The sequence below is a fragment of the Pteropus vampyrus genome, unplaced genomic scaffold (assembly GCF_000151845.1).
Source record: "Pteropus vampyrus isolate Shadow unplaced genomic scaffold, Pvam_2.0 Scaffold20, whole genome shotgun sequence".
NCBI classification, from domain to species: domain Eukaryota; kingdom Metazoa; phylum Chordata; class Mammalia; order Chiroptera; family Pteropodidae; genus Pteropus; species Pteropus vampyrus.
Window position 1 is genome coordinate 1237939 of NW_011888801.1, and position 27198 is coordinate 1265136.

A 27198-nucleotide genomic window follows, 5' to 3' on the forward strand; every position below is an offset into this window, starting at 1 on the left:
AACCATTGTGTATTGCTGGTTGGAATGTACAATGGTGCAGCCACTGTGGAAAATGGTATGGTGATTCCTCAAAATAATAAAATAGAACTACCATATGACAGAGCAATTCCACTTCTGGTTATGTACACAAAAGTGCAAGCAGGAACTCAAATATTTGCACACCCATGCTCAAAGCAGCATTGTTCACAACAGCCAAAAGGTGGAAACAACCCAAGAGTCCACTGATGGATGAATGGATTAAATGAAGAAAGTGTATACATACGATGGAATATTATTCAGTCTTAAAAAGGAAATTCTGACACAAGATACAACATGGATGAACCTTGAAAATGTTATGCTAAGTGAAAAAGCCAGTCACAAAAGGTCAAATACTGTATGATTCCACTTATATAAAATATATGGAGTAGTCAAATACGTAGGAGCAGGAGGTAAAATGGTGGTTGCCAAAGGCTGAGGGGAGAGAATGGTGAATTGCTGTTTAATGAGTATGGATTTTCAGCTTTACGAAATGAAAGAATTCTGGTGGTGATGGTTGTACAACAATTTGAATGTACTTAACGCCACTCTTAAAAATGGTTAAAATGATTTTGTTATGTATATTTTATTGCAATTAGAAAAAAAAGATCCTACTTAGAAAATTTAGGTCTAAGAAGAAATACACAAAGTTTCTTTTTAAACACCATATTCTGGCTGTCTTTTTAAAAAATAATTTACCTTTAGTATAATTTAGTAGTATATATCTTTCAATTTAAAAATCCAATAAATATAAATATCGAAGAAAGAAGACATTTGAGGCTATATTTAGGTAAAGAGATAAAGATGAGTTTTTTTTTTAATTGTTCTATAATTAACAAGGTATACTAAATTTCCATAATTTTTATATCCAATAGGATTAATCTGCATAGGTCTTTCATACAAATTTTAACAAAAGCAAAATGAAAACCAAAAGATAAACATCTTCCAACTTGCCATAAACTAGTATTCTTCACAGACCTCCTCAACCAGGAAAATCTCTTGGCACTAGGGATTTACTGAGGTACAGTACAGTGGTCTGTTTCACTAAAGCAAGCCTCAATCATGGCATGAGAGAAGTGAACACTACTTTTTACAGACTCTACAGGCAGTGACAAAGACAGCTCTTTCTTAACATCATTCCCGAGGGACTAACAACCAACTAAGGAACTTTTAAGAAATCAACATTCAAAATCAAGTAAGATCGGACAAAAAGAGAAATCCTCACCTCACTTCGAGTGACCACAATCCTGACCAGGGTGGAGTCATCTGTGCCAGCACCTTTCATAGAATAGTACAGCCTCTCAGCAAAGAAGGCAGGACGGTTCAGGGCACACTGCACTGCAAGTTAGAGATGTTTCAGACATGGAATCATGACTTGACAAACACGTCCATGCTCTAGCTTCATTTATCACTTCTAGCCTGCCTCTGATCATTTTCTATGTAGTCATCTCAGAAATCTGAAGTGAGTTGATAATGTCCTGCCCCTTTGATTTTTCTCAACATCCATCCTTTTTAGATGCACCACACAGGCTACTTTCAAGTCTAGAAGATTTCCTCTGGCACCCCAAAAATCATTTTTTCTCCATAGATGCAATAGTTTAGATTCTTTACATTTTTCCCCTTATAGTATATCTGTAGCAACTGTGCCCTAGTATTATCTTACTTAAAAGGAATAATGAGTAAAATCTGAATACTAGAAGTCAAATATATCATTTGCCTGAGAAAGGGTATGAGATACACTCCAACATAATAAAGAAAACACAGATTTGAGCAGACTTGAGAATGATAATAAGAAATCTGACACATTTTCTCTTGGGAAAATTAACTTAGCAAAATCTCTTCCTGTAAATGAAAGAGATATACTAACTGTATGTTATTAATTTAGCTACAATTACTATAGTACTATTTGTAAGACATTCAATTGCTAATACCAATGTGTTACTAATACTCTTTTTACCCCTAAATGCTACATGAGAATGAAATTTCCGTTTTGTTGGACATTTCAATGTCAGGACACCAGAAATTAGGTTAATTTCAAAAGAGAAAAGAATCTCATTGGGCTGAATACTTAAAAAGTGTTTGGGGTTGGGGTTCAAAATGACGCTGTGTGGTGGCACTCGTAGTTGCTTAGTGCTTTCCCATTCACCTTAATGGGAATGCTACAGTCTGTCATATATTCTTGTATATGCCTCAAGAAGAGCACATAGTTATAATAAAGATCAAATAATTCCAAAACAACCCTAATTGATCACACCACCCACCATTCATAGGGAACTGCATATAAAAACATAGATTAGCTCAGCCTCTGCCTATGCAGATTCCAAGGAGGCCACATTAATTATTATTACTTAATAGGAACAACTATTCAAAGCCTCACTCATTTATAAACAAAACGAAGCAAAACACAAAAGTATCTTACAGATAGTCTTCAAACCACTTTCAACATTTCCGGAAAACTCACGGCCAACACTGCTTAACAAATCTCTATTAGCCATCTGCAAACAAAAAGTATAGGAGTTAAAATACTTTCACCCCTTAAAGCAGAAGCCACGTCTTCAAAAGAAAAGCTCATACCCTGGAATAGGCATCCATAGTAGCTTTCAGCTGAGGAAAGCTTCTCGTGGCAAGAATCATGTTAAAGCAAGATTCATCTGTCCCCAGTCTCCCCTCACCAGCTTGATAGAGACGCTGAGCATCTTCCTGAGCCAACTGGTGGTTAACATTCTGGTTCTCGTCACGATTTCCCTGCAAAAGAGGAAGGCAGGAATTGGAAGCAAATGATACAGGATCTTAAAATTTTTCTTTCCAATCTAATCACTTTTGGACTTAAAGGGATAATTTACTAAAGATTAATGCATAAAGTTTGTCATGCATATCTTTCATTTTCAAAGAAAACTACACTAATATAACTAGTACTTTATTACACTGCCAACTTTGAATTTTATAATATATGATCATAGTTTAATAAGGTTATGTTAAAATGAGAGGTTTTCAGGGCTTTGAGAGTTAAATGAAACCAGAAAAGGTTTCCATAAAAAAATTACATACACATCTACATGATTTATACACACATTTTTCCCCCGACAAAAATAAAAAGACAAATATCTACTAGGAGATATAAACTACCACTTTTGAAGAAATTCTAATTATCCTTAGCTAGGATTTAAGATCAATATGCATTACATTTAATTCCATTTTTATTCATTCATGCAACTAAAAAGTAAAAGGTATAGAGCACTTTTTTGTGCCAGGCTGTATTAGTCAGGGTTCTCCAGAGAAACAAAACCAAAAGAATGTGCTAGGTGGAAGACAGACAAGGTCTCTGCCCTCAAGATATTTAAGTTAAGGCGGGGAAACATATAATATGGAGGCTTCATGAACTTCCTTCCTTTCATCCAAATGTAATCTTAGTATAAAAGTATTTATTATGAATGTATAAATAAAAATGATGCCAGAGCTTTTTAAAAGAAGCTATAAATAATTCAAGTTCTACTGAGCTGTTCCGATTTGTGTACCAAACTCTCTCCTGGGATAGGAAGGAGGGAAGGAGGGAAGGAGAGGTAGAGAGGAAGCTCTGAGCCTGAACAAGAGTAAAGCTGAGGTGGGCAGTTGGTTTCTCTTAAAAATAGAAACACAAACCCAAACAAAGGAAAGGCTGTCCTCTAGAGTCTCGGTATCTGTCTGAGGAGCAAAATGGAGAGGTGTTCCTTGAAGGTGGGAAATTGTCTTCTGAAGAGCCCTGGGCACGAGGAATATGTAGAAGCATATTCTAAACAGACAACTGAATATAACACAGCAAAAGGTGCTCAGGAAAAACTTCCCACATTAGTGCCTTTAGATTCAAACACATAATACAGTTCAATTTTCCTAGGAAGCCATTCTTCTGCTCACTTCCTGCAAGAGGTCCCTTCACTTTATAAAATGGCTGGGCCTTGAATCCTGCATAAAGAGACTCAGTATCTCATATGAAGTCTCAATAATCATTTTTTTAGCATTAAATTTATTTCTGTTTCCTTCTTGTTCTTTTTAAATGCTAACCTATTCCCTGGCTGTTAAGCCGTTGTCTGTAAACTCGACCTCCTCCCACCCATTTGCTTTCTTTGTTCATTTCCCTCTCCACTCACTCTGGTATATTATCTTTTCTGCAACTACCTTCCTTTGCTCTGAAGAACCTCTCTTCTACTTTGAGATCCCTCAAGACTGTACAACCTTGTGTGCAGGCAGGATAGCCAATAACTCCTGATACTGAATCAGTGTGCTAGTCTTGTATCTCTTTCAAATATACCCCCATCATCTCATTCTAATTATGTTTATAATATCATTCCAAAGACCCTATTTGGCGAATTTTCTGTCACCTCTCCAACATATTTGGGGAGTCAGAATAAGGAACATGCTAATCGCAATATTTCTGTGAATTCTAAAACGTTCTTCTGCATCTGTGGCTCTCCCCACACAGTTCTCTCCTCCTATAGCACTTCCATGACAGTCCTGCGTATCTTCGGTTGATGGCCCAACTTAATTGGCAGTACAATGCTAAGCTTAAAAGTACAGATTCATCCCCATCCTAAGACACAGCCTCAAGGTGATTTCTGATTCCGTACAATTTTAAAGAGGTTAATTTCTGATTCCTCACAGAGCCAGATCTACAGAAATAAGTCCTAGTAGTGACAACAAAGAAATTTGTACATTGGGTTCTGTGTTGTCCCTCTTAAGTCTAGAAGATTTCAAGAGGGCTAAATATTAAAAAGAATAAAGAATGTTCACTGGCAACAGGCAGTAAAGAATGTTCCTTCCACAAGAACACAAACATTTATGCTCTACTCACCTGGCACATGGATACAAGTAAACGTTCAAAATGCCCTGATGTATCTGACCTAATGTCCTTTTCAAGGTCTCGTCCAAATTCCGACTGATAACATCTGACAATTTCTCGGATTTCCTGATTAGTCCTTGTGCATAAAATTTCAATCAATACACGTTCCTGAGTTCCTGCTCCCTATGTGAATGAAGAAAGGAGAATTATACAAAAGAAAAACAAACTCTGAAAGTTATTAAATCTTACTGTTCTATCAACTATTTCTTTGACTTCTGGAGCTGAAAAAGCTTTATATATTCAGACAATATGAAATAATGTACTGCTTTAGCTGTCACTGTAAATTCAGAACTGCTGTAATTTGTGGGGGTTTTGAAATAAGATAAAATATTCAAAGTAAATAACATATAGTACCTTCATTGCATTCCGTAAACTCCAGGCATCGTAATATGTAGTTGGCATGAACAGGGCAAGGATCAATTCTTCCATATTTCCACTTAACTCTGATTTGAGATCTTTGATTAAATCCTGTTTAATTACAAAAAAAAAATCCTGTTTAATTACAAGTATGAACTAAGTATATGTGCTCTCCAAATTTTGTTGCTTATATTTTTAATGGGAAGTGAGGAAAAATGGAATTGAATTGCTTTATGAAACCTAAATTTCAAATCTAAATATTATATACTAATATATAAATATATACAATTAAAGTTTGCTACACTCAAGTAGATGTATTTTACTCATTCTATCAATAAACACTTAATAAATTCTTACTGTAGTTCCATTACTATACCAGGTACAAAGACAAGAGATACATGAAATAAAGAGTAATTCAAATGAACAAGATGATAAACAGATACTAATTAGTATAAAAAACTGCTCTTGTTCTATGAGGAAGTATAAATCATCATCATGTTATTTGCAAAGATAAACATTTAAAAAGAAATAAGGCAGTTTATTCTATAGCACCAGATGAGTAAGTAGCACAGAAACAACGGAAAAAGTTAAAGTGGGCTACAGACACAGAGAAAGCTTTTAGTACAGATCTTGAAGAGTATATAAAAATTAACAGACAAAGAAGAAGGAGGAAGGTATTTTGGGCAAAAAGGTTCCCAGCCTTGGCTATGCATTAAAATCATCTGTTGAATTTTTCTTTAAAAAATAAAATGTTGAAGATAAATACTCAGATTCTACATGCATTTACAAGTTCTAAAGGAGAGTGTGATGATCGGCTAAGATTGAGAATCACCAGTACAGAGGCAAGAATGAACAAAGCTTGTTCAATGGAACAATAAGACAACCAATTTGTTAAAAGAGAATGTTTTCACAGATAAGTAAGACAAAGTTGTCACTATATGCTTGGATTACTACCTTGACTATCAAGCTAAAGAATGTGAATTTGATTCTACATGCTGGGAGAAGCCTTGGAAACTTTTATGCAAGAAAATGGCATTGACATGGCAACAATGGACTATGATGACAAAGAGGCTATAGATGAGAACATTTAGGATACCAGAATATTTAGGTAAGAATAAAGGCTTAAACTTCAGTAATAGCAATGGAAATGTTAAGAGAAAAATGAGAGAGAAGACACATCTTCAAAGAGCCCTTTTATGGATTATATCAATAAGATATAGTCAATAACCAGTTGCTAGAACAAAGCAGAGCCTGGCATACAGTAGGCACTGAATAAATATTCACTGACTGAATTGATGAAGAATAGGAATCAAAGAAGATCATGGCAGCCTAGACAAAGAGTATTTTTATTAGTTAATAGAAATTTAAGAGAAAGGTAGCTGGGGATAATGAAAACAGGCTGTGAATTTAGTTTTAATTCTAAAGTGATATATAAGAAAATTCAAGATAGCATAGCACAGACGGTCTATGAACTACAGAAATTCATAATATGGAATATGCTTTTGTGAGAGAAGTGAGTCTGACGTTAAGCTCTAAAGAAATATAGAATCTGTGTCATTTAATTAGCCTTAAGACTAAAGATGTGGATCTGAGCTGCAGAGAGGGAAAGCAGAGTAGAATAGATAAGGTGGGACCAACCAATGGATCTCTACTCCCATTCTGAGAAAAGTAAACTGGATCCAGAAAAATTAGCAGATTTTTAGGATTCCAAGTTAAATGGCAAATGAATGCTACCTAGGTTTTCCCTTTGTAGCGATGGCACTTTTTAGCCACAGAATCTTGCTGTATCTAGTCACAGCTCATCCATTCAACAAACATTTATTAAGTGGATGTTTGTTATTGTTCCTGTACTTGGTGCTATAAATACAAAGACAACTATGACATGGTTTGCCTAATAGGGAGCTCAGTTTTGTGGGGTAGACAGTGATATCAGTTATAGCAGCGGTTTTACACAGAGCTATGGGACCACAGTGGAAGAAGCAGCTAAATTCTGCCCAGAGCAATGAAAGAAACGCCACAGAGTAGCTAATTTAAGTAAAAACCTGGTGAAGTTGTTTGCCATGCAGAAAAAGAAGAAGAGATGTTCTAGGCCAAGACAACAATATAAACCAAACATAGAAGTATAAAAGATCATAGTATGTGCAGAGAATGGCAAGAAGTTCCATACAATCATAAGTACAGGATATGTTTAGAGGAAGGGAGAGGAGTGGAAGATGATGCAAAGGACCAAGAATAAGCAGGGGCTTCTTAAGAAGGCTTTGAATTCCACTATGTGGAAAGGATTAAAAATCAAGCTACAAATCATGGCTGTGGTCATAATCTACTTTCTGCTGAATGTCTATCACATGCCAAACATGGTATAACATGTGACTATGAGGTCACGGACTACTATGGAATTAGAATAGCTGTCTCTACTTTGTTCTACCAGTACTAATAAAAAGATAGTGTTCAACCTGACAAGAATGCAGGGTCTATAGGCCACTGTTCATGCTCACTCAAGAAAAAAATACCTTGCCATACATGGTCTTAAAAGCTGCTTTAATTTTTTGCCTTTGATCATTGGAACGGTTGGCCACAACGTCCACGATTGCTTGTTCATCTGTCCCTGGAAGAATCATACATGTTAGAATAAGGATAAAGTCTATGTTAGGTGCTCCTTGAGGGTATCTCTTAGATGCTTATAAGGTATCTAGTGCCAGATTAAATTGAAGTATGTGCACACAGGCTGACACATAAACTTGGTTTGATATAAAGCTTATTTTTACTTTTGATTCAATAATTTGAACTTACAAATAAGACAAAAATCTGTTTTCCTTACCAAAACCCTTCATTGCTTTACGAAGAATTTCTGCATCTCTCATAGCATCGAAGTTGGTAGCTGGTCGAATTGTTCCTTGAACTCCCTGAGTCATCGCAGAAGGCTGAGAACAAGAGGCAGAAAATCCAAGTCAGTTATCATGGTAATCATTTCACAATATATACCTATGCCAAATCATCATGTTGTATACCTAAAACTAATACAGTGTTATATGCCAATTATATCTCAATAAAACTGAAAAAAAAAAAAAAGAAAAACAATTTCAACTGCTTTAATAAAAGAAATACAAATTTAAAAAGAATCCAAGTCAGGATTCTCTGCTGACAAGATGACAGCTCAAGATTTCTCCAGTCAACACTCTCACGCAAAGTGGCCAGTGTTTGGGTTTTAGGACAAGCATATGTGCAATTTATTATCAGGGCTCATTCTGGAACAGGTGGGAAAGACTTATCGTCCTGCTGCCAAGAGACAGCCAGACACCAAACTTTCAGGAGACAAGACAGTCAAGCTTGTGAAATTAGTCACAACCTTTCTGTGCCTTGAATCCCTCTTGGTAGTCCCTGGAACACAGCATATGTTTAGAGGGAGGAAGGGGAGAAGATGATGCAAAAGACCAAGAATAAACAAGGGTTATATAAGTCCTTGTATCTCACTGTGAAGAGAACACTGAGAATGTTCAAGTTTCACTTGGAATTCCTTCTAGGTAGAATAGGACAAAAAAAAAAGAGATTATCCCTGGATAGTGTGAGATGAATGGCTTTAGTAAAGTAGAACATGAGTTGCCCAATGAGGTTTTGAACAAAAATATAATTTTGGTAATATCTCTTCATTTCCTCTATGGGCCCTGATTATTAGACATGAAAGAAAACATTTTATATTAAGAAAAGCACAAAAAAGGAAAAAAAAGCACAAAATGAAAGTGATGATTAGAATATTGTACCTCTTGGTTTTATAAGGAAATAAAACAGAAAGCAAAACAAAGACTATATACTTAAACTACAAATTTATGAGGAAAATTTTTTAAATAGCCATATAATGAATAACCACAGTAATAACTGTTTCAGGCAAGACTTATCAATGGATATTAAAATTAGTAGGTAAAAGTATGATGAGAACCAAGATATTTGCACAGTTTAAAACATCACAACAGAAAACTGCATAGTTTTAAATATTATACCATCTTAAACAAATGATCAAAATCAATTATCACCAGCAATAAAATAAGTTAACAGTAAGTGTCTTCTGATATGATGCACTGGGGACACAACATTGTTTCTTGTGGCGTTCCTGCCCGAATGACATAACCTGAATTTAATTATGAGGAAATATCAGACAAACCCAAACTAATTGTTTTTGTAGACTTACAAAACAACTGCTAGTACTCTTTGAATGTCATGGTCATGAATGACAAGAACTAAAGATCGTTTCATATTAAAGGATACTTAAGGGACATGACAATAAATGTAATATTTCATCCTGGATTTGATCCTGAACCATAAATGGACATTACAGGGACAAGTGGTGAAGTCTGAATAAGGTCTATAGGTTGAATAATAGTTTATGTCAGTGTAATTTGATTTTGATCATTGTAATGTATTTATGTAAGAAATTTGGATTATTTGAGTAAAGGGTATTCAAGAATTCCATGTACATTTTTTGCAACTTTTTTGTAAGTCTGATATTATTTCAAAATTAAAAGTTAAAAAATTTTAAAATACAAAGCTATGAGACAATTCAATAGTTTTCTAATCAAGGCTTAAGAGAGAAAAAATAAAGTGAGATAATATCCCAACCACAGTTTTAAAAATTTAAATAATATATTTTATTTAACCCAGTATCTCCAAAATATCATTTAAACATATAATCAACATCATTTAAAGATATAAAATGATTCAACTGCTTTTTAGGCAACTGAAACTGTATTAGTTATACCCACTGAATACAGCAATATGCTAGCACCTCTGGGGGCAAAGTAAATGTGGAGAAGGGGACTAGGTCATCAGTCAGCAAATATTTTTATGGTCAGTAATTCTTCCCACTCATCTATACTCTTATACCAACGTTTTCTTTTACTTACAGCAAATATTTTTCAACATATTGCTTTTACATGTGCTTTAATGCTTCAAGAAACTAAGAAAGTTTCCTTTGAGATAATTACTGTTGCTAAAATCCTAAGTAGAGAAAATGGCCTTGTTTATAATACACCGAACTAGACAGTAAAAGAAAGTACTGTTTGATGATTCTCATTTTGTCACCCTCTTCCTTCTTAAAAACAAACAAAAAAAACTATTTTATTTTTCATCTGTAGATAAAAATGGTTCTGTTTATTTTTTGTTCATAAAGTCTAGTTTGAAGTGAATTTTCATTAAGAATACTATCATTCTCCAAGCATTATACTAAATTCAAGGAAATCAGGGTCCATGTTCTTGAGGTCAAAACTCTACCTACGAGAGATTTCTCATCATGGCAAAGCCCACATACCCTTTGAAACCCATGAGATTCCAGTTTTCCTGTTGAAAATTGCCATAGTGTTAGAATTGGGTCAATCAGGAGAGGCCACCTGGCCCAACCATCCAACAAAGATAGACATTTTCTTTACATCTTCCTACACACACCAGCCTGTATCAGAAGACTTTCAGTTGACAGGGAGCTCACCCCTCACAAGGTAGCCTATTCCGCTTCCTTCTAGAAGCCCTTCCAAAGCTACCATTCTGTTAACTTCTACTTACTGGTTTTAGTTCTATTTTAAAGTGGTAATTGTTACACAAAATAAGTGCATGTGTATGTGTGTTTTACTTTTAGTGTTTTATGTTTTAACATCTTTTATATTCAGTCATAAAATGATGTCTCTAAAATTATATGCATGCTTCAACTAAACTCAAAATTCTCATAACAAGTTATTAAAATAGCTACAGATTTACATGACTAGCAATCAACTTCAACAGTAAAAAAAGGCTTGAAAGCAATTTACTATGTGCTCTGGAGAAATATCATTTGCTATATCAGCAAAGCAGCAGAGTGACCATTGGTCTTGGAGTCTGAAGAGCTAGAATCTACTCTCGGCTTTGTCTTTCACTAGCTGTGTGGCCCTGGACAAGTTTCTTAATCTCTCTGGAACTCAAATTCCTCAAATCAGGAAAGTAAGCCAGAAAATGGCTAAGGTATTTCTCTTCTAGTACTGTAAACCCTCTCCCACTCCAGCCTTTAAAAAGCTTGAAAATGCTAAATCTTTTAGAATAGACAGTATGGAAATGAGAAAATCAAGATAAAGGTAAGCGTAAAAGTATACTGCTTATGTTCCTAGTAACTTACACAGGATATAAAAGAATTAACAAGGCAATTAAAGAATAACGCTTAATATTAAAACAAGGAGCTGTACAGAAATGGGGCAAAGACTGGATATATGAGAGACCTTCTGCAGCTATTATGAAATCAATTAGACAGACATTAATTGGCTACCATGTTTAAAGCCCTGCCAAGCACTACAGGGACATAAAAACAGATATAGCTGAGAACCCAGGGAGTGGTGAGAGACAAATACATGAAGGCACATGTAGAGGACCTAGTTATTAGCGAACATTAGAAAACCTTACTCACTTCACTGCTATAATCCAAAGAAACAGGAGAGAAAACAGGATAGGAAGGAAAGGATTCTGTATTTATCTGAAAGAAGAATGTAAAGTTATAAAGGTAAAAATGGAAAACAAAACCACACTTCGTAAAATACCGCCAGAAATACTAATCACCCAGTCACTCAAGTTCATAGTTATAATCACCAGCAAAGGAAGAGGAAAAAGAACTAAAACCCATGCTAAGAGCCCAAGTAAACTGAAATGAAAAAGTTGTGTATCATCACCTGTGAGAAGGGACCTATGCTTGTCTTATCAAAGTCATCAGGACACTACTTAAAGCAGATGGACCAAAGTGAGCATGGAGTCTATCAGAAGCAAAGATTAAAGGCTTACGTGATATTACAGACCATTTCCTTTGCTTCAGAGAAATCTCTAATGTCAGCAAAGGAGTGGTACCCTTTTCTGGCATTATCCAGTTACCCAGACTAAATTTAAAAGGTAGGAGCAAAAATACCTGAGTAGCGTAAGGAGCTTGTCCTCCAGGATATTGAGAAGGCATCTGTCCTCCAGGAAACCCACCTACATGTTAAAAAACATACAGCAAACAGGTCTTATATGATTTAATTTTTCAAAACAGCATTAATTATGAATATGGAAACATAAGAACATTTACGCTATGTTATTCACTAGGATAATTTTTTAATATAATAATTTACTGAATCTAAAACCAACTTTGGTTATAGGAACCTTTTAAAATATTCTACATGCTACAAAATATCCAAACAAATAATTTTTTTTTTTAGTTAACACTTGAACCAGATTAAATTCTGATGTCAGGTTATAGTTCTGGGGGTTGTTTCACTTGCAGTATAAGAGCAAGGAGAGAGATTCCTGAAGATTTTGCCTTTTGACTTAAGACATTACATTTTTAATTGAAAAAGTGGGTCCTTACTTCGAATCTTACTGATTAAACTTTCCCATCAAATTAACACATTTCGTGAAACCATGTGTTTAAAATTATGTATAGAAGTACTTAGCAAAAACGTTTACTGACGACTATCCCAAACATAAACTAAGTTCTCTCAATGGCAATTGAAAAATTTTAAATACTATGTTATTGTTTTCTCTGGACAGCTTGTACGTACCAGGTAGTGGGACCTGTGCTGGGCCACCTCCATAAGACTGTGAGGGTGGCTGTGGGTAGCCAGAAAAGCCTGCTCCACCTGGTGGGGTTCCAAATCCTTGGACTGGAGGAACTACAGAAAAGAATAAACTCTAGTGACAGTTCTCATGATTGAAGAGAAAACCTTAGACACATATCTGCTATCAACAGTGAAAAAACTATGCTATTAATGCTTTTGGTCTAAATTCAACTCACCAACTCATTCCCCATTAAAAAATTAATTTAAAATTTTACATGAATCATTTGCCTACTAACTTACAGTACAAAAGTGCTAAGGTTTGTTTGTTCTTACCTTTAGACAAAGCTATCCTATCACAACCATGCTAACTGAAATGCCGTAATCATTTAAGATTACCAAAACCGAAGTATTATATATTGGTCCTTTATTATCATAAGACTTCTTCCAGCTCTTTTCACAACAGTATTTTTGAGACTGTTCCCAGTTTTCAGGCCCCTTGAGAACCTTTATCCCCCATCTTGCCAGGTATGTCCTTACTGTTTAAGGTAGAAAGTAGGCTAAGAGCTACTCTGACCGCATACAAAACAAGCAGGAATGAAGATGATAAAAGAGAGAAGGAAAAAGTGCTGTAGCAACCCCAAATGATCAAGAATTCCATGACCCATAACTCACCTCCAGGATAGGATGGAGCTCCCCCTGGCTGTGGGGCACCAGGATAGCCTCCAGGGGCTGGATAACCACCAGGAGCAGGGTAGCCTCCAGCTCCTGGGTAGCCACTACTTGGCACTGGTGGATAGGCACCTCCTCCCACTGGAGGAAAGCCGCTAGGATAAGGATACTGACCCGGAGGGGGAAAAGATGACTCCTGACCCGCAGGCTGAAAAACCAGAAAAAAATTTCAAATGAATGCAATCATAGAGAAATATGATCTAATTTTAAAAAGGAACAGAGATAATTGTTAAGGTTTAGCTTGTTCTTTTACATATTAAAAGCCCCATTAGAAGTCTTGGTATCTTATACTAGTTTATTAGTATACTACATTTGCCAGGAAACTTGTTTGTTAATTATACTCATGTCAGGCAAGACAGTTCTATTTCTCTATTTGGGAGTAAGCAGCATGCTCTCTTCAAACCTTCAGAAACAGGTAACAAAGCTCAATAGTTCCTTCAATTTCCTAGCACCTAGAAATTTGGGAAAGATCTACTCTCTACCCTAAAGTAAGGAATTCATGGTTCGTTTGCAACATACCTGAACCTATTGCATAATAGAAAGAAAAGGGTGACCTGAGTCACACATAGGTTGTGGAATTTTGGATGTCAGTTCAGACTAGACAATGTCTAAATGTGGCAAAAATTGTTATGTATTCACTAAACTTTCTCCCCAGTCACAAAGCTAGACTACATTTTCCAGACCTCCTTGTAGTTAAATAGAACTGTATGACTGAATACTAGTGAATGAATGTAGATGGAGTAATGTACATCACTTCCAGCCTGGCCCCTAAAAACCTCCTAATGTTCTACGCTCTCTCTTCCTCTCTCTTTTTCCTTCATCTGCCAGCTGGAATCAAAGGATTCAGTGGAGGATTCTAAGGAGCTAGAGGACAGTATAGCCAATACCTGGAAGGGGCCCGGGCATCTAAAAGACTACACGGAACAAAGCCTTCCCTCATCTCAGCCTCACCCCCACTGACTTCCAGGAGACTAAAGTAAGGGAGAAATAAGCTTTTACTGTGTTAAGTCATTGGGATGTCTGAGTTGTCTGTTTCAGCAATTAGCTTACAATGACTGAAATGTTTTCCATAGTCCAATTTAGTACATAGGGACCTGGGAACATATTCCTTATTCTCATCTCTCCTATGATAAATCCAGGAGAGGAGTTATATATACACTTTACATAAGGATATATACATTATCATTAATCTGTAGGCCCCTTTCTATTCTCTGAGTTAGAAATAAGCCCTACATATTTGTGAGTGTTAAATTGAAATGCATGATTCTCACTTAACCTCAGCTATGAGTTCAGTCCTCAGAGTAGCAGAGACATCAACAAGGCAGAACTTGGTAGCATATTCATAAACTGTACTTCAAATATTAAGTCTCAGAACTACAAATCCAGGGCCCTTAAACCCATTGCAATTTGTTACCTGAGTCAAACCTTTCTTAATTATTTTAAGCGTTCTAACACAAAGGTGAAAAACCAGTGACTAATGAGATGAATTTAGCTTACACAAGTTTTACTGACTCATCCAGCATTTATCATTTTAAAATATTAATTTCCCAATTTTAAAAATTGGGGCAAGTTCACATAAAGTCCAGATTTCTTGCTTTACTTAAAGAAAGCAACATTGGGTCTCCTTCTCGGCAAGGCCACATCAGGCTAAGGCTGAATAGCTGCTGGCTTTCCATAGGTGAGGCAAGCATTCTCTAGTTCCCCGATAATACTCACCCACCTCCACCAATTCTATTCAGTACCACTGGGCACTTGAGTGTATGACCCCTGCTCAGTATATCTGTAAGATCTGCCATGAGCTAGTCCTATATAACAAGGGTCCCCAATCCCCAGGCCGCAGAAAACGGTACAATAAACCATGGCCTGTTAGGAACCGGGCCGCACAGTAGGAGGTGAGTGGCAGGTGAGGGAGCGAAGTTTCATCTGTATTTGCAGCAGCTCCCCAGTGTTAGCATCACCACCTCAGCTCCACCTCAGACCATCAGGCATTAGATTCTCATTGGAGCACCAGTTCCTGATGCCAAAAAGGTTGGGGACTGCTGCATTTAACACCTGTTCCAAGACATAAGCTATTTTAGTATTATAAGTTGCAATACTTACAGGATATCCGGGGAAAGGTGGGTAGCCTGTGGGAGGATAGCCTGGGTATGACATTCTGTAACAAATATAAAAAATGTCCTCTGTAATTTCTTATAAGGGTTGGCCTTCGATTATATATATTGTCATAGGGTTTTACATAAAATACATCTTCTTTCAAAAGAGTCTGGCTGGCATTCAAATGTGGATATTGGGTAAAAGCAAAGCTTGTAAAATGCTTCATTTCACCACTCATACCAATAGAGTCAGTATAGCATAGCAAATGTTCCATCTTCATTCTCCTCATACCATACAATTTTTGTCATATCTGAGTACTACTGGTACTATTATTTATGGAATATTTTTCTTAAAGCCAACTTATTTTTCACTTAAATCTATTTTGAAAGTGTGCTTTATATCGCTTTCATAAATGGTAAACTTGCGATAGTTTTCTTGCCACAGGGAGGTAACATTAAAAGAAATATATGAATATTAAAATAAATACTTTTCATGTATCACAGAAATCTCCTTATATGGTGATACAACCACATTATGGGAAGCAATGCATTAATGGTTAAGAAATAACATTCTGTAGTCACACATACTTGGATTAAAACCTGGCTTTATTTTTACAAACTTCTGATTATGGAAAATTTAAAACTTATTCAACAGTAAAGATAATAGTACAAGAAACCCCAGAGATTCATCACCCAGCTGCAGTAATTACCAATTCATGGTCAATCCTGTTTTTCAATATTCTCACTCACTCCCCACCGCTCCAATGGATTGTTTTAGAAGCAAACCCCAGATGTTCTATTATTTGAATCTATATACACTTCAGTATATATAAAAACATAATTTTTTAAAAATTAACAGGGCCATTTAAAACATATAACCGTAACATTATCAATGTGTCTGTTAAAATTTCTAATTGTCTTTTCAATATTTTTGTTTTGTTTTTTATTTTGTACTTATAGAAAATTTCAAACATTTAAAAGTAGGGAGAAAAGTATTAGGTTTAACTACATGGATTTACTAAAACTCAACTGTTCTTAACATACAAAAAAATTTCTTGTGGTTCAACCTGATACAATGACTGTCCATGTAATCTTCATGTTTACTTTCAACAACTATCAAGGCATCGTTAATCCTATTTCATTTGTACTCCAACAACTACTGTTCCCCGGATTATCGTAAAGCAATCCCCAGACATCTTATCCTTTTACTCATAAGTACTTCAATATATTATCTATAAAAAGATAAGGACTCTTTTAAACCATAGCCATTTACCAATATTGTACCTTAAAATTTGTTCACAAGTCTTTTAAGTCTCTTTTAGCCTATAAGCTTCCCCTTTTTCCCTTATGGCTTATTTGTTGAAGAAACCAGGCAGTCTGTCTTGAAATCTCTCACTATCTGGATTTTGCTGATTGAATCTCCATAATATTCTTTAACAGTTATTTCCTATAAATTAGTAGTCAGATCAACAAGCTTGATGAGATTTAGGTTACTTCTGTTGGCAAGAATACTCAATAAGTTTTGTGCACAGTACTTACATCAGGAAACACATAATGACTGGCTGTCTCTCTTTTTTCGTGGTTGATGATCAACCTAGATCTTATTCCATCATTCTTTTTTCATTTATTATCTGGAATACTTCTTGAGAAATTTCCCCTTATCAACTATATGGTTATCCTGAAGTACAGTCTATACAGGAAAGATATGTTTGAATTTTTTCTCATCATTTACCAGTTTTCAAAATGAGTTGGTTTCATAGCATACAAGATGATTAATAAATTTTTTGAAGTATCAATATGAATTCAAGAATTTAGACATATTTGATATATTTCAATCCACTGCTGCTATTATTACTGTTCAATTTCTCCCAACTTTGGCCAAGGGGAGCCTCTTTATATTGTCTAATGAGTCATTTGATACAATCTCAGACATCTTGGATAGTTCCCCTGCCATTTTTTTGATAAGATATTCCAGTCTCATCTTGTACTTTTCTTGTCCCAGACCTACAATCAGTCTACGCTCCAAGAAGCCCTGATCACTTTTACTGGAAAATGATGAATGTTTAGGACAATTTGAGTACTGGGGGTGCTCATTGCTATGAGCTGATCATGATTTGTAGGCCTTTTCAGTGTGAGACAGGGCTAGTAATCTTTTTTTTTTTTTTAACATATTCACTGATATTTCTGATTCAAAATTAGAATTACAGGGTTTTTTATTTAATTGATTTGATTTTATATGTATTTTCTCTTAGAATGAAATTTAGTTCCCAATGACATTAACGTAACTACCTGCTTTATCCTCTTGTATTTATGAGTTTCAGAATTATAATACTGTAGTAGGCTGAATAATGGCCTCCCAATAGATATCCACATCCTAATCTCTAGAATCTGTGAATATTAACTTATCTTGGGAAAAAGATGTGATTAAGGATCATAAGCTAGGAAGGTTATCCAGATGGGCCTTAAATGCAGTCACACGTATCTTTGTAAAAGAGAGACAGAGGGAGACTTAAGTCAAGACAGAGGGAGACTTAAGTCAAAGAGGAGAAGGCACTATGGCCATGGAGGCAGACAGTGGAGAATACTGGCAGCCACCAGAAACTGGAAGAGGTTCAAGACAGATTCTCACCTAGAGCATCCTCGGGGAGTGCGACCTTGCCAACACCTTGACTTTGGCTCAGTGATATAGATATTGGACTTCTGGCCTCCAGAACTGAGAGCCAATTTCTGTTGTTTTAGGCCATCGAGTTTGTGATAATTTGTTATAGCACCCATAGGAAATTAATACAAATACTTACACTGTTATTGACAACAGGATACTAAAAACAATTAAAAGTTATTTTTTGCTATTTTGTTCTATTTTCTCTTAGTCTATAAAGGTTGCTATAACAAAATAACACAAACTGGGCAGCTTATAAACAACACAGTTCTGGAGGCTGGGAAACCAAGATCAAGATGCAGCATGGTTGAATTCTCTGGAGAGGGCACTGGTTCATAGCCAGTGCTTTCGTCCTGTGTCCTCACCTGGCAGTAGGGAAGAGGGAGCACTCTGGAGCCTCTTTTATAAGGCACTAATTCCATTCATGAGGGCTCTACCTTCATGACCTTAGCACTTCCCAAAGGCCTCACCTCCTAATATTATCATCTTTGTGGTTTAGACTTTTGCATACAAATTTGCCAAGGTGGGGGGTAGCGTAGAGGGGACAACAAACATTCAGACCTTTACTTTGTGATATATTCCACTATAAATGCATGATGACATTACTGTGTTTTAAAGACATTTAAAATCATTCCTGTGTAGTTATGCTACCAATTTGATACATATTTTGTCCATTTGTTTCACTTTGCTTTTGATTTTTAAGAATGATTTAAATTTTTCTATTTAGTTTTGTTTGATAATTATATATACATTTTCTTGGTTCAAAGCCAAATCTATAGAACAAGATATGTTCAGAAAGATATCAGCTTCTTTGTTATTTCCCTCCACCTACACATAACCATTGTTTTTTTAAAATATATAATGATATGTATATATGTTTCCCACTCCTTTCTTAGATAATATGTAGCCAATATATATAATATTTCTCAACTAGGCTTCTTTCTCTTACTATATTCCTTTTTACAACTGTATAGTACTCCACAGTGTAGAAGTAGCATAGTTTATTTAATAGCAGACATTTGAGTTGTTTACAGTCATTTACAGAGCTGCAGTGAATAGCATTGTGCAGATAACTCTCTACATATTTTCCCAATATTTGCTAATGCACTTTAGATTTATCTTTTCAATTTTATTAGACTAATTTTAAAATCAGTGTGCTTTCTCTGATTGATGGCAAAAGTAAGTAAGTGGGGTGGGAGAGTCATGAGCAGTTAACGGTTTATGCTGAGCAATGAGTACATGAGATTCATTACACTTTTCTGTCCACTTTGGCATGTTAAATTTTTTCATAATAATTTAAGACAGCTCATGTAAAACAAAAGGAGCTAGTGTGAACCAAAAAAACACGAACAACTCTATTCACATGCTTTTGCATTTGAAGAAAACACTAACCTAAAACAAATGCAAATAAACAATAGAGAAAAACACATTAGAAGAATACCCTTTCTTAGTTTGATCGAATTTTAAAAACTATTATCAGATGTAATATACCTAGCAAATACATCTATATAAAGTCAATAATCACTTATTTAGCATCTACCATAAAACACTGTGCTAAGATTGGAGAGTAAATGAATTATCAAAGGTTTAAACTAGGTTTTAAAAGGTAATGGACACACTGGCAGAAAAGTAGAACAATGTCATGTGCAAGGCAAAACTGTGGGAAATAATTTTAAGATGAACTGTCATCAAAACAGAATGAGAATGAGCAGATTAAGATAGAAGCCAGTTAAGAAGACTTCAGTATTGGTGTGGAATTAAATACTCATTCCCCACCAGATCATTCTTAATATTCCATATCATCAATATTACCGCTACTCAAATCATCTATTACTCTAATACAGTAAGTAACCCATATTTTTCTCTTCATTCTTCCAGTCAGTTCTATTCTCATGGCCATATCCTTAGACCAGGTTTTCATCATTTGATGCCTATTTTACTAAAATTACTTCTCTATGTCCTTGCTTATACTCTCATACTTCCAATTTTCCTGGGCACCATCACCAGACAAACTTTCCTAAAATGCTGCTCTTTCAGTGTATTACTCTTCATCAAAACTTCTCAATGACTACTGCTGGATTATTAAATGAAAATTCAACAGCCTGACATTCAGGTCTCCTTAATACTGGCTCTAATTTACCTACTGAACATATCTCTTACCAACACCTTACTCCCGATGCAAAATCTCTACCACTTGACCTAGTCTCAACATGCCTTTGCTTAAGCCACTGCTATCATTAACTGACCTGGCCTTCGAGCCTGGGCTCACTCATCTCTCCTGACTTACCCAGCTTAAATATTCTCTCCCCTTTCTTTGATGTACTAGGTGAAACAGTACTTCTTAAACTTCAACATGTATGTGATTCACTTGGAGAATCTTGTTAAAATGCAGACTCTGCTTATACTAGTTCTGAGATGGGGCCTGCAATCCTACATTTCTAACTAAGCTTCCAGATGACGTTGATGCTGCTGATCTGTGAATCATATTTTGGTATTAGAATATTTTAACATTTCTGGATTTCACATCTAATTTACTAATTTTTTCAATATGTGTTTTGGCTCTTCTCCCCAATATGGTTGTAAATGATTTGTATTTCTTTTATATCAAGACCCCAAACAAATCCGATTCAGCATTTACGAAATCCCATTATGTATAAGCACTGTCTTAGGTGCTAATAGAAAGATGGGGGGTAGGTGGGGAGTATCCTGCATATAGTATAGGAAAATGAGATAATAAAGTTATAGTATCTCTTATGACATAAGTACAGGATAGAAGGCAAAAACTTGCTAAATTGAGAATGAATGGACATATATTGAATCAAAGTTTTAAGTTAATAAGAAAGATAATAAGATATTAAGAAAACTGATCCAGTCAGTTATAAAATAATCATTTGGGATCCAAAGGCCTGGATGTAAAAACAGGAAGAAGCTGAATCTTTTTTTTTGTTTTCTTTGTCTCTAAGCCTGGTTGGTGTAAGGAGTAAAGAGGGACGACATCTAAGAACAGTCAGAAGACCAAGACCAAAAGAAGTTAGGGTCAAAAGAAAGGGAAAAAAATCTGAAAATAATTTATGAGAGAAATTAATAATTTTAAAGGCAACAAGTAGTTACAGTACCACAGACTACATAAACAATTTAAATTTCTAAATCTCAGGAACTATTTCAGTGACAAAGTCCTATTTCTACATTCTTTGGCTACTATATTAAAGTCTACCTTTAAGGGCCTAGAGGAATTATAGGAAGAAGAGTTTCAAAACAGAATGAAAACAAAGACCATATGAGAAAACTTAGAGCAATTTTAAGTGAATTTGGGTACATTTTGAAGAATGTAATTATATAAAGGACTGGAATGCAGTTCTATTTCAAGGGCTGTACATTACAGAAATACTTGTACAAATGCAACATATATAGGTACAAGGCTATTCATTACAGCACAATTGGCAATAGAAAAAGGTTAAAAACAATCTAAAAGTCCATCAATAAGGGATAGGTTAAACAGATTATGGATAGTCATATATTGAAGTATTATGCAGTTATTAAAAATGAGCTTTTTTTTACTCATATATGAAAACATCTCTAAGTCATATCAACTAGGAAAAACAAGGTGGAAAACTGCGTAGATACTTTGCAACCATATAGGTTTAAAAAATACATTTATTTGTTTGACTATGTAGAGAATACCCCTGAAAGTATTCTCAAGGAAGTAGAAAAACAGTGGCTGCCTCCAGGAAGGAGAGCTGGGGCATAATGAGGAGACTTAATTTTCAATGTACCTTTAACCCTTTTGGAATTGTACATGCGTCATCTATTCAAAAAGTAGATTTTAAAAGTTTTTATAAAAAGATTAAATAAACCCCTGGGTGACTCAACAAATTACTCAGCTTTGCCCAAGGCACAGTAAGACTACGCTGGTGAACCAGAGCTTTCTTTTTAACACTCTCCATTACCAACTACTTTTAAAAGGCTAGAAAATCATTCTTGGTTCTCCAAACCATCTCCACCCAGTGAGTCAGTTACTGAAAGGGGTGGGTCTCACTATGGGAGCCTCAAAAATGGCATGAAGCCCAGAAACAGAAGAGGCAGCTGTTACAAATTTATGAAATAGGAAACAAGAGTGAATGATGATGGCCAACAGCAGATACTACAATCTTCCAAAACCTGCCTCTTAGTTGGGAAGGACCATTGAAATCACTCAGCGGGGGCCCTTGGATAAAGAACTGGAGGCATGGCTATCTTCTGCATGAACAGGCTAGGCAGTCACCACCAGGGAAGGAAGACTGAAAAAGAGGTTTAAATTTGCAATGCTCAAAATTAACTTTACTACCTGCCTATCTAGTTTTGAAACTCCTTCCCTAACAGATAACTCATTATCTAATTAGAACACATTACCAGATCAGCTTCCTATCAGCTAGCAAAATTAGAGAGCTTAACAGATCATTTTCCTGTCAGCTGGCAAAACTGGGGAGTTTAAAAAGCAGTTGGACGACTTCTTTCCATTTCTGTCACTTCGTGGTGGACATTAGCCACCTCTCTGTATGAGAAGTGTTCGCACAGGATGGGCTAATAACAGAACACGTTTGCCGCTGTTCGGGGAATCAAATCTGGAGTGGTCTTCCCAGAACAGTTTCCAAGAATTATAAACCTGAACCAGTGTACAATTTTAGGTTTACGCGCTGTGTCCTAAGGTTCACTGAGCACAGTACAAATTTCCCAAGTTTCCCTAAATTTGCTGTGTCACCGGAAAGTCTAGGCACCGGCCAGACAGCTCTCGGTGCTGCCCGCTGGTTTCCCTGCTCAGCCTTCCTGGAGGTCGCTTCTGCAGGGCCGTCTTCCGGCCTCCGTGCGGTCCACCTGCCTGCGCGCGGGGCCTCAACCGCTCCCTCTCTCCGGACAGCCCAGCGGCACAGAGAACCCGCAAAAAGGCCTTCCCGTTTCCGACCCGCCGCCTTGCCCTTCCCACGAACGCGCCCACAGTCAGCCGCGGTCCTGAGATGCGGACATCCAGTCGTGCGCCAGCGCGAAGCCCACAGGCCCCTCCACCTGCCCCGGGCGCGGGGACACGCGCGGGGCCCGCCAGCTCCCGGACCGTGCGCCTAGGAGCGGGCCGGGGCGAGGTAACCGAGGGGGACGAGGGGCGCAAGGGGGCAGGGAACCGCTCCTCACCTGACGCCGGGGAGCAGCGTCACAGCCCAGACCGATCTCCCGCAAGATGGAGCCGGGGGCGGGCCCGGGAGGGCGGGGCGCCGGGGGGCGGGGACGCCCCTAGGCCAGGAGGGCGCGGCCCAGAACCCGGGCCCGGGCTTTCCCCCTCGCCCCCGCCGCGCACTTCCACCTGCGGGAAAGACGCTCCCTGCCGGTGGAGCAACCAGTTTTATCACATTTCCCGATCCCAGGGACCAAGGCCCAAGCCTGTTTGAGCTCCCAACAAGTCACTTGGGAGGTTGCAGACGTTCTGAGGAATCCCGGACCCCTTCAGTGGTGAGTGGCGCTGGGCTGAGACTGGGAGGCCAGGTGCAGGCTCTGCCGTCCTCCCTGGTATCTGCTAAGGACTACGATGGTGTCTTTTATTAGCCCTCTGTGAAATGAATTAATATTTAATGGAGTTCCTAGATAGTCAGAACTCGAGATATACCACTCCAGAAGGGAGTTGTTGGGTGATTCTAGCTCCCCTCCTCACACAGCCCTATCATTTGGCGCGCCTGTGAAGGCGCGCGCGCGCGCGCGCACACACACACACACACACACACACACACACACACACACACACACACACACACACACACACACACACACACACACACACTAAACATTTGAAGCAATTTCAAGGACCCAGACCAATATCTTAAACTCTTTAAGAAAGTTTGTATTCTAGAGCAAAAACCAGCTTCTTTTTACAGTGTTTCTCAAAGTGTGGACCTCAGACCACAACATCACCTGGAAACTTGATAGGAATGGAAATTATTGAGCTCCACTGTAGATCAACTGAATCGAACTCTAGAGGTGAAGCCCAGCAATCTGTTTAACAAGCCCTCCAGGTGGTTCTGATTCGCACTTAAGTTTGAGAACCATCAACCTCTTCCTCTACACGCTTTTCTACCCAAAAGCTTCCTGAAGGGATTAGGATAGGGCGGATTAAAATTTTAAGTGGTAAGAGCAAGATATACATGTCCCCAAAAGAGGAGTGAAATAGAAGGTACTTGAAGATGGTCACTGTCAAACTTAAACAAAACTGCACAATGCTTTGGGTATTCGCCATTCATTCTCTAGCACCTACCAGTTTGTCTACCTGGCAAATAAAAGTACTTTCTGTCCAACCTGCCCTCAGAGACCTCCAGAATTTAAGCATGCCCTAAGAAGCTTGTCTTTACTCCTCTTCACTCTGCATTACTCCTTTGAGGATCTCATCCCCACCCCTCCCTCTGCCTTAATTATCACCTTAAGAGGATATTTTCCAAACCTCTTATTTCTAGCCCATTTTCCTGAGCTATAGGCCCAACTACCCAATGGCCTGTTCAGACACTACCACTGGATTTCCCACTTCAACTTTTCAATTTGCCCTTCTTTCCTGACATACAAGACCCTACATGATCAAAAGCCCTTTCCTCATGCTTCTTCCTAGAAGGCACTGCCCGCCTTTTAACAATTTTTCATGTATTAAGACAATTCAGAGATTGCCTATCTCCTTCCTGCTTCAAAAACTTTTCCTGACCTCCTGCTTTTCCTTTCTTTCCCTTGGGTAGACTTAATTGCTCCCTTTTTGCACCCAACTAAACCTTTCATAGATGTCTACTGTGGTGCAATTAACCGTAGAGTCATAGTACACGAGCATTTAACTTACTTATATTCAACAACATAAACTTAGCAAAAATAAAATACCTCTAAAGGTCATCATATGCTCCAGAATTCATGTGAAATAGAAGCCATTATGCTTCTCCTAATGTGAACATTCCATTGTCAGTCTACTTTTTGTTCAGTTAGAGCAGTAATTTTGTCCCCCAGGGGATATTTTGCAATGTCTGAAGACATTTTTGATTGTTACAACCGGGGGCGAGGTGGGGGAGGTGAGGGAGATGTTATTAGTATCAAAAGGGTAGAGGCCAGGGATGGTACTAAACATTCTATAATGCACTGGACAGCTCCCTACAACAAAGATTTATTCAGCCCAAAATGTGAATAGTCTTGAGGTTAAGAAACTCTGTGTAATCTTTCTAAAGAATAAATTGGGTCATGTCATTCCCTTGATTAAACTCCTTCAATAACTTCCCATTGGAACCAGAATAAAATCCCAAATCCTGACCATGGTCTATTAGGCACTAAGTAATCTGGCTCCTACCTACCTCTCTCTGATCTTATTCCTCTCCTCTTCCCCTTCTTTCTCAATCACTAAATCTAATCAAAGTGGCCTTCTGTCCAAACATACCATGCTTGTGCCCAGACACACCAGAGATTCTCTGGAGCTTTTTACTTGTTATTACTTCTACTCTGAATGTTCACCACTGTATGTATCACCTCAAATGTCATCCATCTCCTCAGAGAGGTTATGTATTCCCTAAACATTGTAGCATTACTAGCTGCCATTGCCATCAACACTACTCCTCATTACCTTATTTAATTTTCTTGATACACTTAAAGGCATCTGAAATTCTGTGTGTTTACTGTTTGTTTACCCCCACTAGAATGTAAGTTCCTTGAGAACAGAAACATCTCTAGTCTAGTAATAAATGTTTAATAAATATTCGATTGACTACAACAGGGCCCCCAAAACCCAAGACAACTATTTCATCATTTAATCAATTTAAACAAAGATTTGTTTCCAATACTGGAGGAAAAACTGATTCACCTATTGACAGAAAGATATGTTGGAATCCAATGCAGTGCTATCTAAGGGATTTCCAATAGCTTTTAGCTATTCCCTAAGAGCTAGCGATGTTGAACATCTTTTCATATATTTGTTGGCCATTTGTATGTCCTCTAGGGAGAAGTGTCTATTCAGGTCCTCTGCCCATTTTTTGATTGGATCGTTTTTTTGTTGTTAGGGGCTTTCCCTTTTATACACATCTTGTACTTCCTCATAGTTACAGACTTGCATGTTCTTTCTATATAAAGAAAGTGTATTTTGATTGGTTGGCAGCCATAAGGGGAAGTGAATAATTTTCAACTGTCCTAGGAAGCAGTTAGCTCGGCCCTCGCTACCACATTCCCCCTTTGATGCACGGGCCCAAGATTGGGTCAGAGAGCATCATCTTCATCCTGTTCTTGGTCTAAGGGCTGATATTTCCATACTGTATGACCTGACTACCTATCCTGATTCCCTCTTTACATTTATAGCATCAGGGGTTACACTCAAGGGTGAGCTTAGGAGAAACACAGAGTCCTTAGGGGTATGTTGGCCATCTTGGTGGGGTGTCGCCGTCCTTAGGCTTCTACTGCATGTAGATTGGTCAGCTTCTGGTATGACCAAAGCAGGGACGATGTTCTTTCGATCTGCAAGTCCAGTCAATGTCTTCTTTTGGAGGATTAGTCTGAGGGGCTCTGTGGATTCTGAAATGCACTCCCAGTCTGTGGCCGCTGGCTTAAGCCTACTATGGTGAATCCAAGGCATTATCTTGGCAACCTTTACTACAGTGGAGGTGGACAAGATAACAGTGAATGGGCCCCTCCAAAGAGGCTTTAAGGGTTGGACATTCCATTTCTTGACCCATACCAAATTTCCTGGCCTAAAGGAATGGGCCTCAGTAGTCAGATTAACAGGCAGCCTTTCCCTAATCCAGTAGTTGAGAGCCTGCAAAGTAGCACCCAGGGTTTGTAACTGCTGTCTGAGTCAATTCACCTATTTCCTTTAAGTCTCCTCGTATTCCCTTGATGAGCAGGAGTGGTTGCCCATAAAGGATCTCGTAGGAGGAGAACCCAGTCTTCTTGGTTGGAGCCAACCTGATTCTT

The 27198-nt window shown here is 37.5% G+C and overlaps 1 protein-coding gene and 1 long non-coding RNA gene across 3 annotated transcripts in view; one reads left to right on the forward strand and one right to left on the reverse strand.

Moving 5' to 3' along the window:
* The window catches only part of ANXA7 (annexin A7), a 24281-nt gene extending 781 nt beyond the window's left edge, over window positions 1-23500 (reverse strand). The window contains exons 1-12 of one of the 2 annotated variants that reach the window (XM_011355229.2): window positions 23422-23500; window positions 15607-15661; window positions 13450-13654; window positions 12781-12891; window positions 12150-12214; window positions 8064-8166; window positions 7756-7850; window positions 5243-5356; window positions 4841-5011; window positions 2590-2760; window positions 2435-2510; window positions 1241-1353 (exon numbers count right to left, since the gene is read on the reverse strand). In XM_011355229.2, coding sequence (XP_011353531.1) covers window positions 1241-1353; window positions 2435-2510; window positions 2590-2760; window positions 4841-5011; window positions 5243-5356; window positions 7756-7850; window positions 8064-8166; window positions 12150-12214; window positions 12781-12891; window positions 13450-13654; window positions 15607-15660 — 1278 coding nt within the window. In that variant the 5' untranslated portion in view covers window position 15661; window positions 23422-23500. Of the gene's footprint in view, window positions 1-1240; window positions 1354-2434; window positions 2511-2589; window positions 2761-4840; window positions 5012-5242; window positions 5357-7755; window positions 7851-8063; window positions 8167-12149; window positions 12215-12780; window positions 12892-13449; window positions 13655-15606; window positions 15662-17138; window positions 17162-23421 lie in introns of those variants that run through there. The other variant, XM_023527915.1, reaches the window with a different exon arrangement.
* Window positions 21297-26514, forward strand: LOC111736506. Its single transcript, XR_002779196.1, has 3 exons — window positions 21297-23372; window positions 23652-23736; window positions 24156-26514. It is a non-coding gene; the product is annotated as an uncharacterized LOC111736506 (long non-coding RNA).
* The last annotated feature ends 684 nt before the right edge of the window (window positions 26515-27198 follow it).